Source organism: Aspergillus oryzae, chromosome 1, assembly GCF_000184455.2.
Source record: "Aspergillus oryzae RIB40 DNA, chromosome 1".
Classification (NCBI taxonomy): Eukaryota; Fungi; Ascomycota; class Eurotiomycetes; order Eurotiales; family Aspergillaceae; genus Aspergillus; species Aspergillus oryzae.
In genome coordinates this window covers 3,937,900-3,952,691 of record NC_036435.1, presented here as the reverse complement: position 1 = coordinate 3,952,691, position 14,792 = coordinate 3,937,900, and the positions used below count along the sequence as shown (strand labels likewise).

General features: G+C 46.1%; 5 protein-coding genes across 5 annotated transcripts; 2 read left to right on the top strand and 3 right to left on the bottom strand.

Moving 5' to 3' along the window:
- Positions 1-1,646: 1,646 nt before the first annotated feature.
- AO090005000925 (uncharacterized protein) lies at positions 1,647-2,408 on the bottom strand (the record flags this gene model as incomplete). The annotated part of the gene is made up of 1 exon (XM_001817878.3): positions 1,647-2,408. One exon carries the CDS (start codon positions 2,406-2,408, stop codon positions 1,647-1,649), a length of 762 nt encoding a protein of 253 aa, XP_001817930.3.
- Positions 2,409-2,886: 478 nt separating this feature from the next.
- Positions 2,887-4,019, bottom strand: AO090005000926 (uncharacterized protein; the record flags this gene model as incomplete). The annotated part of the gene is made up of 4 exons (XM_023233873.1): positions 2,887-2,982; positions 3,048-3,670; positions 3,798-3,902; positions 3,956-4,019. 4 exons carry the CDS (start codon positions 4,017-4,019, stop codon positions 2,887-2,889), a joined length of 888 nt encoding a protein of 295 aa, XP_023089162.1.
- A 1,198-nt stretch (positions 4,020-5,217) lies between these two features.
- On the top strand, positions 5,218-6,760 carry AO090005000927 (glycoside hydrolase family 76 protein; the record flags this gene model as incomplete). Its single annotated transcript, XM_001817880.1, has 3 exons — positions 5,218-5,305; positions 5,402-6,096; positions 6,170-6,760. 3 exons carry the CDS (start codon positions 5,218-5,220, stop codon positions 6,758-6,760), a joined length of 1,374 nt encoding a protein of 457 aa, XP_001817932.1.
- A 3,650-nt stretch (positions 6,761-10,410) lies between these two features.
- AO090005000928 (uncharacterized protein) lies at positions 10,411-10,874 on the top strand (the record flags this gene model as incomplete). Its single annotated transcript, XM_001817881.1, has 2 exons — positions 10,411-10,707; positions 10,767-10,874. 2 exons carry the CDS (start codon positions 10,411-10,413, stop codon positions 10,872-10,874), a joined length of 405 nt encoding a protein of 134 aa, XP_001817933.1.
- A 2,412-nt stretch (positions 10,875-13,286) lies between these two features.
- AO090005000930 (alpha/beta hydrolase) lies at positions 13,287-14,476 on the bottom strand (the record flags this gene model as incomplete). Its single annotated transcript, XM_001817882.1, has 2 exons — positions 13,287-14,191; positions 14,257-14,476. 2 exons carry the CDS (start codon positions 14,474-14,476, stop codon positions 13,287-13,289), a joined length of 1,125 nt encoding a protein of 374 aa, XP_001817934.1.
- Positions 14,477-14,792: the final 316 nt, after the last annotated feature.

The following is a 14,792-nucleotide window of genomic DNA, read 5'->3' as shown; positions in this document are numbered from 1 at the left end:
ACACGGGTTGACCCCGTAGATGCTAGATCTGCATTTTGATTTCTCCTTGCAGTACAGACAGTGTTGGGGGCCTTGCATTAGGTCGTCCAGGTGCCTAACCGATCGGCACGGTTGGAATCAATTAGACTGCGGGGAACCTCCTGCTGAATATCTGATGTACGGAATCCTAAACAAGAATCCAAGTTGAGTGAAAATATTATATTTGCTATCTTCCCAAGGGGAAGTGACCGTTATCTTTAAATGCCCAAGATCCGTCAGACGGTCTTTGTCGTTTCTCTACATACGTTGAACAAGTTGTATTTCTGCCTTATGTAGTTTATACTTGGCGCCAAGAATATTCCGGGTCACTACGCTTATAGCTCGGCTAATATCTGCTAGCCTGTACTTTGAATGACTTCGTTTCGCCGTTCTACTTGTCTTTGATTGGCTGGGTCTGATGATGTGCAGAGGAAATTTCCGATAGTAGAGTTGGAGCCAAGACGGCAAGTCAAAGGCAGTGCTCGCACTGCGCCATCCACCTGCAGTCCCTCTCCATCTATCCTGCTCGAAAATAGGTCTAACCCCGCAGTCCGCGCTTCAGTTACCCAATTAGGAGGAGAACGGGGTCTACAACGATATACCACCAAGCTGTATTCACTACGTCCACATGTACAACAAGGGTATGACGAAGGATGCGGAAGAAGATATGGTATTGGCTCCAAGCGCACAGTACCAATTATTCCTGAAAAGAAGCTAGAGACCATCCTTTGACGGAAAGAGTAAGACTGCAGAGGGGGCAAAAGCACTCTCCCTCCTGAGACAGCCAGTGCCCGTGAATGAACTTGGCGGTTTTCACAACATGTGTAGATATTCGAAGTATAGTTTCTTATTCGGGGGATTTGGCAAGCCAGAGTGTGTATAAGGTACCAAGTATCGGACTACTTCGTTGATGACCCATCATACGTCTCGGCCTATGGGGCAAATACCAAGGTTCAAAAAGTCGATCACTGAGGTGTGTGGTCAAGGCCAGTGCTTCATAAAATATCCGCATGTTTTCGATTACAGCCCACAATACCAATGTCAGCTTCTGGTGGATTTGGAAGATACGCCGACGCCTCAAGAATTATCCTAGTATTGGTCTGTAATACTGAAGCGAAGTTGTGGAAGCTTCACAGCAAACATCTTCCATGCGGATTACTCACTAATCCAGATGCAGAGGGTAAGCGGACATTTGCCGCAGAGTCTGGGAAAGGGTTCAGCGACAACCAAATGTTAGCTAGATACCGTCGAATATGGAATACACATCCTCGCGCGCCTGGGATTATCCACAATGATAATAACCCATCCGAAGTTATGTCCAATGCGGAGACTGCCATTATTGTCCACTGTGATATTTGCTGACCAGCTGTTAGAGGGATATGGCCTGAAGAACGGGGACATGGAGTATCTCATCTCTTGCAGCAAATAATAACGATGGCTCGAACCAAAGATGCAAACATAACGAAACATACACACACATTTTTAATCAGCAAGAACCGTCATCTCTTTTAAATATGAACGTTAGATCCATGTCACAATGCACGGAGGACGCTGGTAATACGATGACCAGTCTACGTTATCCCCGATTTTCAGGAAGGCTCGCGTCTCTGCGTCTTCATAGGACACTTTCATCCAGCCGACATCCTCCAAAGCACACCCTCTAACGGTTCATGTATCTCAAGCTCCGACGGGTCCGATATTTCAAGCTCCTCCAATTCCTCCTCGTCCGGTTCCTCCGGCTTCCATACCCCGTTTACCAAACGCACGAATCCAGTTTCAGACCTGCATTCCGGGTCGGATACACTCAGAACTGATTCCAAAGCCTCCTGGTCCACCATGAGGAAGAGGCGATACCGATCCGATTGTGGGAAGCGAGAATGATCATTTGCCTGCTCCACTTGCGGTGCTGTTGCAGCCCACTCTTGAAAATGCTTGCGTAGAAGAGTGGTAGTCGCGCCGTCAAAGGATTGGTCTTCGAAGACTGTAGGGGCAAAGCTGTCTAGTAGATCCAGGCCGTTGTAGAAGTCCAGATACTCGGTAACATGGGAGAGAAGTCGAGTCATGAATCTGTTCCAGTCGGAGTCGCTTCGATATGTGCAGCGATAAATCACAAAGCCCCAGGTTTTAAATCGGTCCTTTTGGAGGAGTCGTTCCAGTCGGTCGGCGTGATTAAAATTTGTTTCCATTGTAGGGACCCGTTTCGATAGCTTATGAGGCCGATCATTGTCGGAAATATTCATTGTCGTTCGCACCTTGTGGGAATACTGGCGTGTGGCGGGATAAAAAGTGCGACCGATATCAGTGGGGAAGCGACCGACGAGGCGAAGGCTACAGGAGGTGTGAAGCCTGAGTTGGTTGCAGATAGGGAGAAAGATTCTCGTTGTGTTCATTGTAGGTTTAGGCGATCGGTGGTTGTAGAAAAGATGGGTAAGGACTAAGAGGGCAGAAGGGGCGAGGCGAAGATACAATCATGTGACAACAATGATAACTCCCTACATTTTATGTGATTGATACCTAAAACAAACTAACTCAATATCTTTTTATACAGTCGATGTCCTGAATTTGGGAAAGATTGAAAGGCAATGGCTTAAATATGTCTAAAATTGCTAGTTCGTTCGTCTAGAGCTAGGGCAGGCAGGCAGGCAGCGCTTACTAAGGGTATTATCAAGAACTTGGAGCCCTAAAAGGAGTGTTTGTATACATCATATCCAGTAGGTCTCTCAAGTGTATTGCTAATGATATAACGATAATGACGCGCTCCATCGTGTTCTGAAGCTTAGCACTCGGTCTATTTTATCGCAATTCATTTGTCTTCTAGGCGTACAACTACGGTCTCATCCCCCTGATTAGGAGCCAGATGAATACCGTTTACCGTCCCCATAAGATACCTAGGAGGAAACCCCAACGCAAACCGAGTACCCAACTCCCAAAGTCTGACAGTTGGATCCAATGGCGGGGTTCCATCTATACAGCTGTGCGAATGTGATTCCATACATTGTTTCAATATGGTCGCACGAATCCCCACTCACCACAATATAGTACCGATTACAGTCAGATGCAATCCCATGTTGCGTGGGCGCATTTATAGATAGGGCTGCCACGCAAATAGAATAGCCAACTCTCAAAGTCTCACAGTTCGAGCCAATCGCAGGGTTCCACTCATACAGTTGCGCAAAGCTGATCCCATACGTTATCTCGATATGATCGCATGAATCACCACTCACAACGGTGTGGTATAGATTGCAATTGGAGACAGTTCCTGCCGGCGTGTGACCGTTCGGACTCGCAGTTGAGGAAATAGCCGTGGCCGTGGCAGATGAGCTTGGCCCCTTCACACAGTACGCGTAGCCCAACCAGAGGGTATTGCAGGTGCTGCCAATACTCGGGTTCAATTGGTAGAACTGAGCTAGAGTGATACCATAATCGCTCTCGATCGACGGGAAGTCGTCACCGTCTACCACAGTATGGAAGAGCTGACATCCAGACACAACTCCAGTTTGAGTGGGGCCCATGAACACTGTGGTGCTGGTGGCTGTTTCAGATACAGTGCTAATCGTGGTAGTGGCAGCAGCACTCTTGGAGCCCACGCCAATACAAACAGCACGGCTAGCAGTACTACTCAGGTTAGCCCACAGAGCGGTGTCACAGTCGCCTAACAGCCAGGTATTCCAAGCCAGAAATCGTCCAATTTCACCCCGTAGGTGTAAGCCATATCAGCACACGTGTAGTCTGGTTCTAGTGGTTAATTGGGATTCTAGATGGGTTAATGGAATACATACCTCCGGCATCATAACCGTTGATTGAGGTGAAGTAATTACACTCGGAAACTGTGCCAGCCTCCGTGGCATCAATACGCAGACAGTAAGTCCAGGTAAACTGAGTTGCTATGTCCACGGTCAGCCTTGCTGTCTGTCCCATGTGCGGACTCAATACTCACAAGTGCTATTTTCGTACTTCTTTACGCAGTAGCTGTAAGCCGACCAGACGGTGCAGTTGTTCATGTCTTTCTCAAAGCTTGGATTCCATTTTACCAAGTCCTCCACCGATATGCCGTTATCCAACGCAAGATCCCGGCATAACGTAGTATCGTAAGAGGGGTGCTGGTATAGATAGCAGTTCCCCCCACAGGGTAATATAAAACCCCAGACTCTGCAGCGGGATTGGTGGCAGCCCAGACAGAGTTAAATGCACCTTCGCGAACATTGACGGCTGTAAATCTCATCGCAAACTTGAGAGCCGCCGAAACAAGAAAATTGGAATCCGACATGAACTCTGTCCCAAGATTCGTCTTCACGAGGCCGGGATGGATACTGACGAATTTTATATCCGGATGCCGTTGGGCCAAAGCTCTGCAGTAATGTGTATTTGCTAGTTTGGATTGGCCATAAAGAGTCCATGTAGACATATCCGGCATAGGTGTTGCTCGGGTACTGAAGGATGATGTTGAACACTTACCAAAATAGAATGCATAAGTCACTAGATATTGAGAATGACTAAGCTGTGCACCATTCATAACACAATATAGAATGAACATGGAAAGTCATAAAGCAAGTATACAAGAGTACTTGTATATAGCGGTTTGCCATTTTACCTACTAGTAGCTGAACGTGAGCTAAGCAGAATGTTACCTTTTCAAAACGAAAGGAAAGCAGAGCTACTTAGAGTAGTATTAGTGGTGGTGGTGGTGGTAGTAGTAGTAGTAGTTCTTGAGTGGTTCTCCTTCCACCTATTTGTCGCCACCACTTGAATTCCGTCGTGCTTCCAAACGCGTTAAATATAGCAGTTGACGTTCGGCAGCTTGATTCTTGGCAGATTTAAGGATGTGTAGTGTGCATAATGCACTTATACAGCAGAGACCCAATAATGAAGAGAGTTACCACCATCCCTTGCGTAAGATTCTGTTACCCCTTCCAAAAATCAGTGTTCTGCGACCCTTTGTTTCCCAGCCATTGCTATTGTGCTGTTATTGCACTGTGATCCCTTTTTTTTTTCTCTTCCTGTTGCTTTCGTCATGGGTCAGTTAGCATGACAGAAAGATCACCCTTTCCGTCCATTCCAGGGCATTTCCGCATGCTACAGACCCCTCCAACCACCCGTCTTGCTTCACTGTCGCACCCCTCTCTCAGGCTTCTTGTCAACTTAATGTTGTCCTCACCCATCTTTCAATGATTGCAGTCTTGCCCCGATTCCAGAACGATAATGCCGCCAGACTGGTTATACGCGATATTTCTGACCGTATTCTTTGCGGCCCGGGGAGTCGCGATTCAACTTGACATTCAAGATGAGCGTAAGCTGTTACATTCTGCGCCATATTGTTCGAGCGTCGACTCCAATATTCCTTGTACATCTCTCATCTCATACTAACCGCGCCATCTATTCTTAGAATCGATCAAGTCCGCAGCAGCGACAGCGGCCTACAATATGATGAGCTATTACCATGGAAACGAGTCGGGTCAGACCCCAGGAAAGCTCCCCGATACCTGGTGGGAAGGCGGCGCAATGTTCATGACCCTAATACAATACTGGTTCTGGACGGGCGACACATCCTACAACGAGGTGACCACGCAAGGAATGCTCTGGCAGAAAGGCCATGACGACTACTTTCCTGCCAACTACAGCAACTATCTTGGAAACGATGATCAGGTCTTCTGGGGGCTGGCCGCCATGACCGCTGCTGAACTGAACTTTCCCGAGAAGGATGACGACTCGTCGTGGTTGTCACTGGCACAAGGTGTTTTCAATACCCAGGTCCCGCGCTGGGATACCTCCAGCTGCGATGGGGGTCTCCGTTGGCAGATTTGGCCGTATCAAGCCGGGTATACGACGAAGAACGCTATCTCGAACGGAGGTCTATTCCAACTCGCTGCTCGTCTCGGTCGCTACACCAAGAATCAAACCTATATTGACTGGGCGGAGAAGATCTGGGATTGGAGTGCTACTACGCCGCTGCTGAAGACGGCTGACTGGAACATTGCCGATACGACTACTTCTGAGGCAAACTGCAAGGACCATGGGGATCTCCAATGGACATACAATTACGGCACTTACCTGAGCGGAGCTGCGTACATGTACAATTTGGTGTGTTCCCTTGTTATGCCCTCTGGGCCATTCACTACCAGAAAGGTGTGGCTACATTGCTAACCAAAAGTAGACTGATGGAGGTGAGAAGTGGAAAGAAGCTATCGATGGCTTGCTCGGTACCACCATAGCCAAGTTCTTCCCCCATGAATACGGTGGCGACATCATGTCGGAGATTTCGTGTGAGCAGAGCATGATGTTCGACCGTAACCAAGATTGCTTCAAAGGTTTTCTGTCTTCTTGGTTGACCTTCACCACTACCATTGCTCCGTTTACACAAGACCAGATCCTCCCCAAGATCCAAGCCTCAGCACAAGCAGCAGCAAAGCAGTGCTCTGGTGGCGACTCCAAGACCGACTGTGGACGAAGCTGGTACAAGCAGGACAAGTGGGATGGTTCAAAATCGCTGGAGTCGGACATGAGTGCGCTGAGTGTCTTGTCGTCCACCATGATCGCTCACAAGAAAGAGCACCAAGCACCCTTAACGGCGGAGACCGGTGGCACCAGCAAGAGTAATCCCAGCGCAGGCTCGGGTCACAAGGATCAACAGACCGGTACGCCGAAGCCGATCACGACTGGTGATCGGGCCGGGGCCTCGATTGTGACGTTCTTCTTCGCGTGTGGCTGGATGGCCTCGGTGAGCTGGATGGTTTATGGAGGATAGTCAAGGGACTATGTCTTTTGCCATTGGATATCCGCCTTGTACAGAAACTAGGATAGCTTAGGTTAGAGATATGGGCATTCTCGTGGCGAATTTGATTTATTAACCGTTTATTTCTATCATGGACAGAGTTATGGGTTCTTTGTCGAGTTTCCTTGTTGTATTCTTGTGGTAAGACTGCGGGTGTTTGAGGTGTTAAACCATAATGCTTGCGATACTGGTCTTGGGCTATCTCGTTCACGTGGATGTTAATGACAAAGTTGAATATGCTCATAAACCCTCTTTACATAAATCAGACGTACAGATAAGCAAACTTGGGTCACTAACGGGAGATCCACTGGGACCCATCCAAAACCCATGGTTAAGTTTTCGTACCCGCACCAGAGTCCACGGATGATGGAAGATTATATCAACCCCACAGCCAGTACGAGATAATATGGATACTTATTAGCATCTCTCCAAAAAGAATCTCTGGAATATATACCACGAAGCGAGGCGAAATCTAACTCTCTCACGCCTCTTTCCACGCAGTCATCAAGTCAGCACCGAGGAGATTCGATTGGAATCAATACACGAGCGAGCGACCGACATGGAAGACAACACTAGTAGATGTAACGAACACCACTCGTTTTACTTTGCAAACTGCCTTGAGACAAGAACCATTTTCTACTTTGTGTACACAATACTTCATCCTGGCACGAGCCAATCCCCGCCCTCCTCCTCCGAGAAAGACATTCCTGCAAGCACACTTGGTTCGGGCACTATAGCCGCAGCTGGTATTATCTCTGTGCCATGACTTCGACTGGATCTGGGAAGGTCTACACTTACTTTTGGGGAGTATTAGAGAGGACTAAGGAGATTCTGGGGTCGTTGAGGATGCAGGCATAAATGGTGTGGTCTGTTATTAAGATTTTTATAATATTTTGGTCTTTTCGTGCTGCTTATTGGGGATTTGGTGAAGTATCGTTTGATATATATTTTATCAATTACGTGTGCAAGCACCTCGTGGAATGGGTCAACCTTTCTCTTTTAGTCTTATTCTTTTCTTCTTTTTTTTCATACCTCTAGTTTCGTATCAATATTATAGCATTTCTTTTATAAATAAATTCTATAGTGTAGTTGCTGCTTGGATAGCGTGAATATCTAGGGTTGCTGGATATTGACTACGGTGATAAAAGGGCCCTTCCCGCTATCATCAAACACAGACTAATAAGGAAAACTTTCGTGGGCTCCATGCAGGTCATCCTGGCTACATTACAGGGACGAGATATCGAGACCGTAAACAAGAAACATGGTGAATAAATAAGAGATTGACGGACTGGGAGTTGCAACATTTGTTCCACCATTCTTTGGGATTCTGCGATGGCGGACTCTACACGATGAGATAGTTGTCCGATGAGCTCCCCCCATGGCCTTGTCTGAGAGCAGCTCATGCAGATTCAGCTCTCGCATCCAACGAGCATTGATGTGAATTGTTGGGGACTCAGGCATGACAATTTCTCCTTGCCGCATGCCCTAAACCACTACGGCCAGTCTACTGTGATTGGACCCATCGGATTTCTACTATCTGTGGTATGGAGCAAGCGAAGCTGAGATTTAAAAATATCCCTACAGAGACTGAGCTAATTTCGGCTAGAGTGGATCCAGTACGTATAAATCTGAGACTGGGTGTAAAAGATCGTGTTCATCCCTGTGGAGCGGCTCGCTTCAAGATCGTAGGTGGAACCATTCCGACCCACTACGGCCAAAAAGGGTCCGATTGTACTGTCGATACCCAGTACTCCAATGCAACTGGTTACATAGTTTCGTAAAAGGAGACGATATACAAAATATCCACAAGGATCAGCATATTCATTTAGCCAACCTGGGGTTTCGGCCGAACCTTTTGAGATATGCGTCCCGAACCCAGCCAATTGGGATGATCGACCGGCTAAGCGAATAGATCGGAGAGTTTTCCCGCATGCCCTACATTTCCTATCATGCAGATCTGGGGACAATAGCTTGCCCCTGCTAGATCTATTGTTTAGTGCTGCTGCTGGGTGGGTCTCCGATCTTCTCATTCCTTACTCTAATCTGAGACCGAGGCAATGGTACACGAGGCAATTGATCACTTTTGCTACCATATCCCTATAAGCACCTGTAAGACTACATAATATTGATCAAAAGGAAAGACGAGGGGGGGAAACAATAAAAACGAAAGAGAAAGGGAGTATCGATTTTGCTTAGGCAAATAAAGGAAAAGGCAGAGAGATGCCATTAGGGTAAGCACATCGCTTATTCTACAAGGGGCTCAGAGTCTCGCAATCTCTGAAAAGATTTCCGATACATTTATACGACCCGCATTCCATACATCGCTTATCTCACACGAGGCTTAAAGCATCCCAGCCTTCGGCTGAGCGAAAAGATATCCCGATCTAAACTAATCACATTTCATACATAGCTGAACAAGAGCATATAAGAACAAATTATGATTAACTAATGAACAACTTCAACCCCTCAGTAATCGATTTTATTGAATAGAAGTGCATCCATGTATCAAAAAACACTGTCCTCGTGTATACCTGCGCAATCAATGCGTTATTATACAATTGAGGGCTTTGTAGATCACTAAATGTTGTAAACCTCCGTTAGCATTCTCTCAGTAGCCAGGCCCCTACCCTTATGAATTCAAATCCAAACTGAAATGTATGAATACTATCATATCTAACCTTACATTGAGGAATTTCGTGCCTAAAGCTTTACTAAACTCACCGCAAGAGCTTGAGGATCACAGCCCCCTTGTCTTCCCCTAACTGGCGATCCTAAATGAATTTAATGAAGGTTTGTTAGATACAGGGGAATCCTCTTGCCTGAACTCTGGAAATATCCTGATCTACATCTGTAAATGCTCCTTTATCATTCCATCGCCTCACTCTTTGACTTTACTCGTGCAGTTTGCAAATGTAGGGATTCGATATTCAATGGGCTACAGAGATAGCCCTTTCGACTGTACACCCTTTGATACTGTCTCAAACTTTGGGGAAGCTACGGGTATGAAGAATGGTTCAAGTATCTCGTAAATGGGTAGCCGAAAAGCGGTCTAGTCTAGGAATCAGGGGAAATACAAGTTTCAACCTTAGGTTCAAACCAATATTGAATAGTCTGTAGAATCTATCGGTGTGAGTAACAGGTTTATTGAACCAGTAAAGTTAAGTCTCAAAGTTGTGAAATGTCTTAGACCACAACATATCTTGAGCTACATGCTGTACCTTGAGCAAGAACACCAAGGCTATCACAGAATTCCCCTTCTTTGATTTCTGACTCAGGAGAATTCAGGGACTCTATGCATCCACTATGGCTCGAGGGAATATGTGTGTCGTACGGAGTACCTGGATAGGTAGATCTGTAAGGAATGTACTACCTTCGTGCGCTCAGACACCGTACACTGGCTCCTGGAATGCAGAGGCATACTATCGAGTATCTTCTACTGAAACAGCATAACAGATGGGCAAATCTAAGCTCCTCCAAAAGCTATATAAAGGGCGAGCTCGTCATCCCGAACCAATAATTCATCATCAAGCCTCTCAAGTCATTCACTCAAACACTCTTTACTTCATCCATTCAATCATTCTCTTCAACCACTCGGTTAAACAAGCCTCTCACATTCATTCAAAATGAAGTTCACTACCGTCGCTGCGATCCTCGCTTTCGCCTATGCTGCCGCTGCAGCTCCTCAGGGCCAAGAGGGTGGTGATGGCCAGCATGGCCAGCATGACCAGGGCGAGGATAAGACAATTATTAAGGACTACTGCTGTCCAGTGGGGGTTAATGGGTATGGTCAGGGTTATGCCACACTAGGCGGAGCAGTTGGATGCTCTGAGCTCAGGCCCAGAGGGACCTGCACTGAGGACTGGCCCGTTTCCTGGTCATGCTATGAGAAGCCAGGCAGCTCTAAGGGTCCAAGTGGACAGGTAAGTCTTGGTCTGAAACTATTGCCAAGTTTATAACAGAATACTAAAATAGACTGCAGGTGTGCTTCTGCACCGCGTCTGACAACTGCCCGGATAGTCCTTCTTTCCCTAGCCTTCTGGATTCAGTTTCCGCTCTTACCGGTGCTATCCCCGCCTTGTCTCGATAGGCGAATTTGGGCAGTGCCGTCGAAGATTATGGTTTTGAGCTTGGCTTGTTTTGGGTGTCTCTCTTTTATTTTCCCCTTATACTTTCTGTGGCTCTTTTAATTTGTATCCCTTCGCGATTACGCGGGGGCAAGTGACTGAAATGGTCTTAATCCATAATAAAGTCGTTTAATTTGCCATTGCTCTGCTCGATTGTAAAGATCATTCGTAATTCACAAGAGTTTGGCATCCAGCTCTTCGTTAGAGCAACTTCTTCATCACTCGTAGACCATCAGGCGTTTGAACTCCTGTTCTTTGTGAATTGCACCATATCTCTCATTCTGTAGGCTAACGACAATCAAAAACTCATGACGCAAGTGAGACATTGTGTATGTGTGTCGCTTGATATATGCTTGCTGGTTGATAAGTCCAGCCACTACAGGCCTACATTGATTCTTGTAGGACAATTTTCCAATAAGTCTCCTATTTAATTAGTGTCTAATGCCACAATCTGATGTGGCCTGCCGTATCATATGTAAATATGTTTTCTGAGTGATGATATTCTTATATATATATTTGCATGCGCGTCTTTCAATGCTACCAAATACAACTAGCTTATATTGATATTCCTTCACCAAAAAAAAAAAGAAAAGAAAAGAAAAAAGGGAAATAAAACCAATAGAGAGCACACAAATATTATTATAATATATATATGAATACATATAGGCAATTAACAACACTTTAGGGAACATCCGTCGATGCAGAGAATATATGTTGTTCTATGCTACGGTACTAAATGTGTTCAAAGCTAAATCCCACTATAACAGCATAGGAACTGAGTGTGATGATATATTTGATCATGCCCTGATATATGAAGTTGATTTATAAACACATAAAAGGCTCACTCTACAGATTCGGTTGCTGACTCGGTCAAACAACCTCAATTCGTGGTAACTATGACAAAAACCATATACTATCTAAAGCAAAGTTATTGTCCATTCTCGAACACATTACCTGGTGGTTTAATATCATCTTGATATATATGCCTATCTGCTACATATTCCTTGATCATTCGATAGTCCTACCACGAGGCTTCCAGAGAGAGTGTATTGGGCTCAGAGCCGCCGTTTCCACAAACATCAACTTGAAAACATTGTACATAGAAGTCATTGACTGCTATCACTGCCAAAGTGGGACCACGAGGCACGAAGCCATGACACGGCCAAGCCCCGAGCGTCGTAAACACAAAGATAACATTATCCAAAATAGTAAGGGATACCACGGAAAGCTTTTCCATCCGCAGAGCTTATACCCAACAGATCCCCGGGACTGCAATTCCGGATCCCGATGTGAATGCAGCAAGGGGCTCGCAGATCGCTCCAGCTTTGCCGACATTCCTGTATTTTAGGCGACCCGGACATGACTCGTAAATTGCTTGAATAAGCCGAGTGCACTTTAATCTGATCGGCTATGCCACATGGGCTCGATCATAAGCTTCAGATCTGCAAGGGATGCAATACAGTAAAGCCCCTTAATAAGCAATCAATTGACCTGGCTACCTAAATTGGTTATATCGGGGGATTGCTTGTATTGAAATATCTATATAGACTAGTAGGAATTCGGATTTTAAGAAATACATATAATTTATATTGTATATTTATTGATCTTTCTCCATAGTTAAAGGGTATTGTAATAGTAAGGTATAGTGTAGTAGAGAAACGTATATATTTTAGTTGTTCATATATTGTACGCGTAAGATTTTAAGTTCAAAAATACTAAAAAGTAATAGACTACGTGATCTTTATATATTTTTAAAAATGCATAATTAGTTAAAAGAATCCACTTTACTCTCTTAAAGTAAGTTTGTATAGGGAATTAGACAGAATAGTAAATCTCCCTGTATTGGGGTTTTAAGGAATTTTGTATGGTAATTGATTTAAGACACCTGATTAGATAGCTTATAACAGTGTTTTACTGTATCTCGAATCGATGGCTACAGCCCTTGCATTCTCCAGACGCGGCGCATTCTCGCCCTAAAGATATCCTACCAACCATCGTGGATCTCACAATCAAGGTTCTGGATATGATTTCCGACGCTTTGTTTTTTGGTCGCAGACCAAGCTAGGTATGTGGCCAATGTTGTTCAGCTCTTCGACTCCTTTTCTAGGGGTTGGAGGGCAGGCCCCAGAGAGTGGGCTTGGGGTTGAGGTGTGGATGAGAAGTCTAGGGTTGTGGACTTGGTCCGAACATCATCATCTTCTTCTTCTTCTTCCTCTTCAAGCATCACGAGTACCAGTTGTACCATTTCGCTAGATATTGTCCAAGACCCAATTTATCATACACATCACAATGCTTTCTATGGTACATTCATTTGCCATAGCTTATATATTCATTTCTAACAGCTATAGCATCCAAGACATTGATCCCGCAATGACCTACGCCACCTGGTTCCTTTTATCAGTACCGTGTACCTCTGAAAGAAGCTTTATCGTATCCCTGATGAACTCTCGACTCTTGCTCAGCCCCCGAGTGGGATGATTGTAATGGGCGAATGCATGTGGCACACCCGCGTACCTTTTCATGGTTACTTGATTCCCTGCCTCACGAAGTAACTGCCCGTAGTACTCAGCTTCATCCCTTTCTACATCAAACTCAGCCGTGACAATGTGTGCCGGGGCGAGACCCTTCATAGAGGGTGAGAGAACAGGGGTCATTCTCCAATCTGAAAGGACCTTGGAACGGACCTCTTCGTCCGTGCCAATGTAGTAATTCAGGAACCAGGACTCCCGAGCGAGTGGGGACCAGGGTAGATCAGCGCAGAATATGGCACTAGGGTACGGGCAACTTTCTGTGGTGAGAGGCTCAGCATTAGGTATAGCCAGCGGTACGTAGCGCATATCGGTCGCGGGCACGACCATTAGTTGAAGTTTGAGTTCGAGAGGGGGGAAGCAGTCGCGCGCAAAGTGGGCAAGAACAGCTGTGATTAATCCACCTGACGACAGTCCTCCGATTGATATGGCGTTGGGATCAACGTTGAGACTTTGTGCGTTGGTATGTGCCCATCTTACCGCAGCCCAGCAGTCATACAGCGCGATAGGATACTGATGTTCTGGCGCAAGTCGATAATCCACATCGATGACGACGATGGATGACCCATTGCAGATGCTTCGGCACCAGGCGGCTTCGGATTGTAGGCCTCCAAGTACCCAGCCACCTCCGTGGAAATTTAGGTGTACTGGGAATGGACCTGGCCCAGCTGGTGTGTAGACGCGACAGGTGATCAATCCCTCGGGATTTGAGACGGGGACCTGGTAATCTTGGAGATGATGTACTTCGGGGCCTGTGGAGAGAGGTCGAGACACGTTAGGTGACACCCTTCGATATAGAACCATGGGCAGAACTCACCTGTCCACGTTGGGTAGGTAAAGCTGTATCTTTCAGGGCATCGTCGAAATTCTTCGATAGTTACCAAGTGAGCCCCTTCCATGTTCTTCCCGTGATTTGTCCACATCTCCTTCCACTCAACATCTAAACCGTCCAGGTACTTTTCCGGTATCACGTTTCCCTCCCCCCTAGCAGAGGTTTGGACTGTGATCAGGTGTTCTGCTTCCGTGATTGTAGCCATCTTGCGGATGTGAACTTGGGTCAAGTGGTAAAAATTGCAAACAGACAGTCTCCGCGGTGGCGATATATTCTGACAATCTCGTTTCCGTCACCGGGCACAATCGTGTTCCACTCGTGAAGGAATTCCTAAAGAGGACTTCATGGATATAGTGGACCGGCAGCGGCATCGCTTTCCATTGGTGGCATCGAAACCCACTTTGATAGGAACGTCGCGATCGGCATCCACAACCTCGTATCGCTTCCCCGCAAAACGCCTTATCAGGAACCGCAGATAGGAGGTGTGGGGAGGTATAAACGAAGCAGCAATAGACTGATTC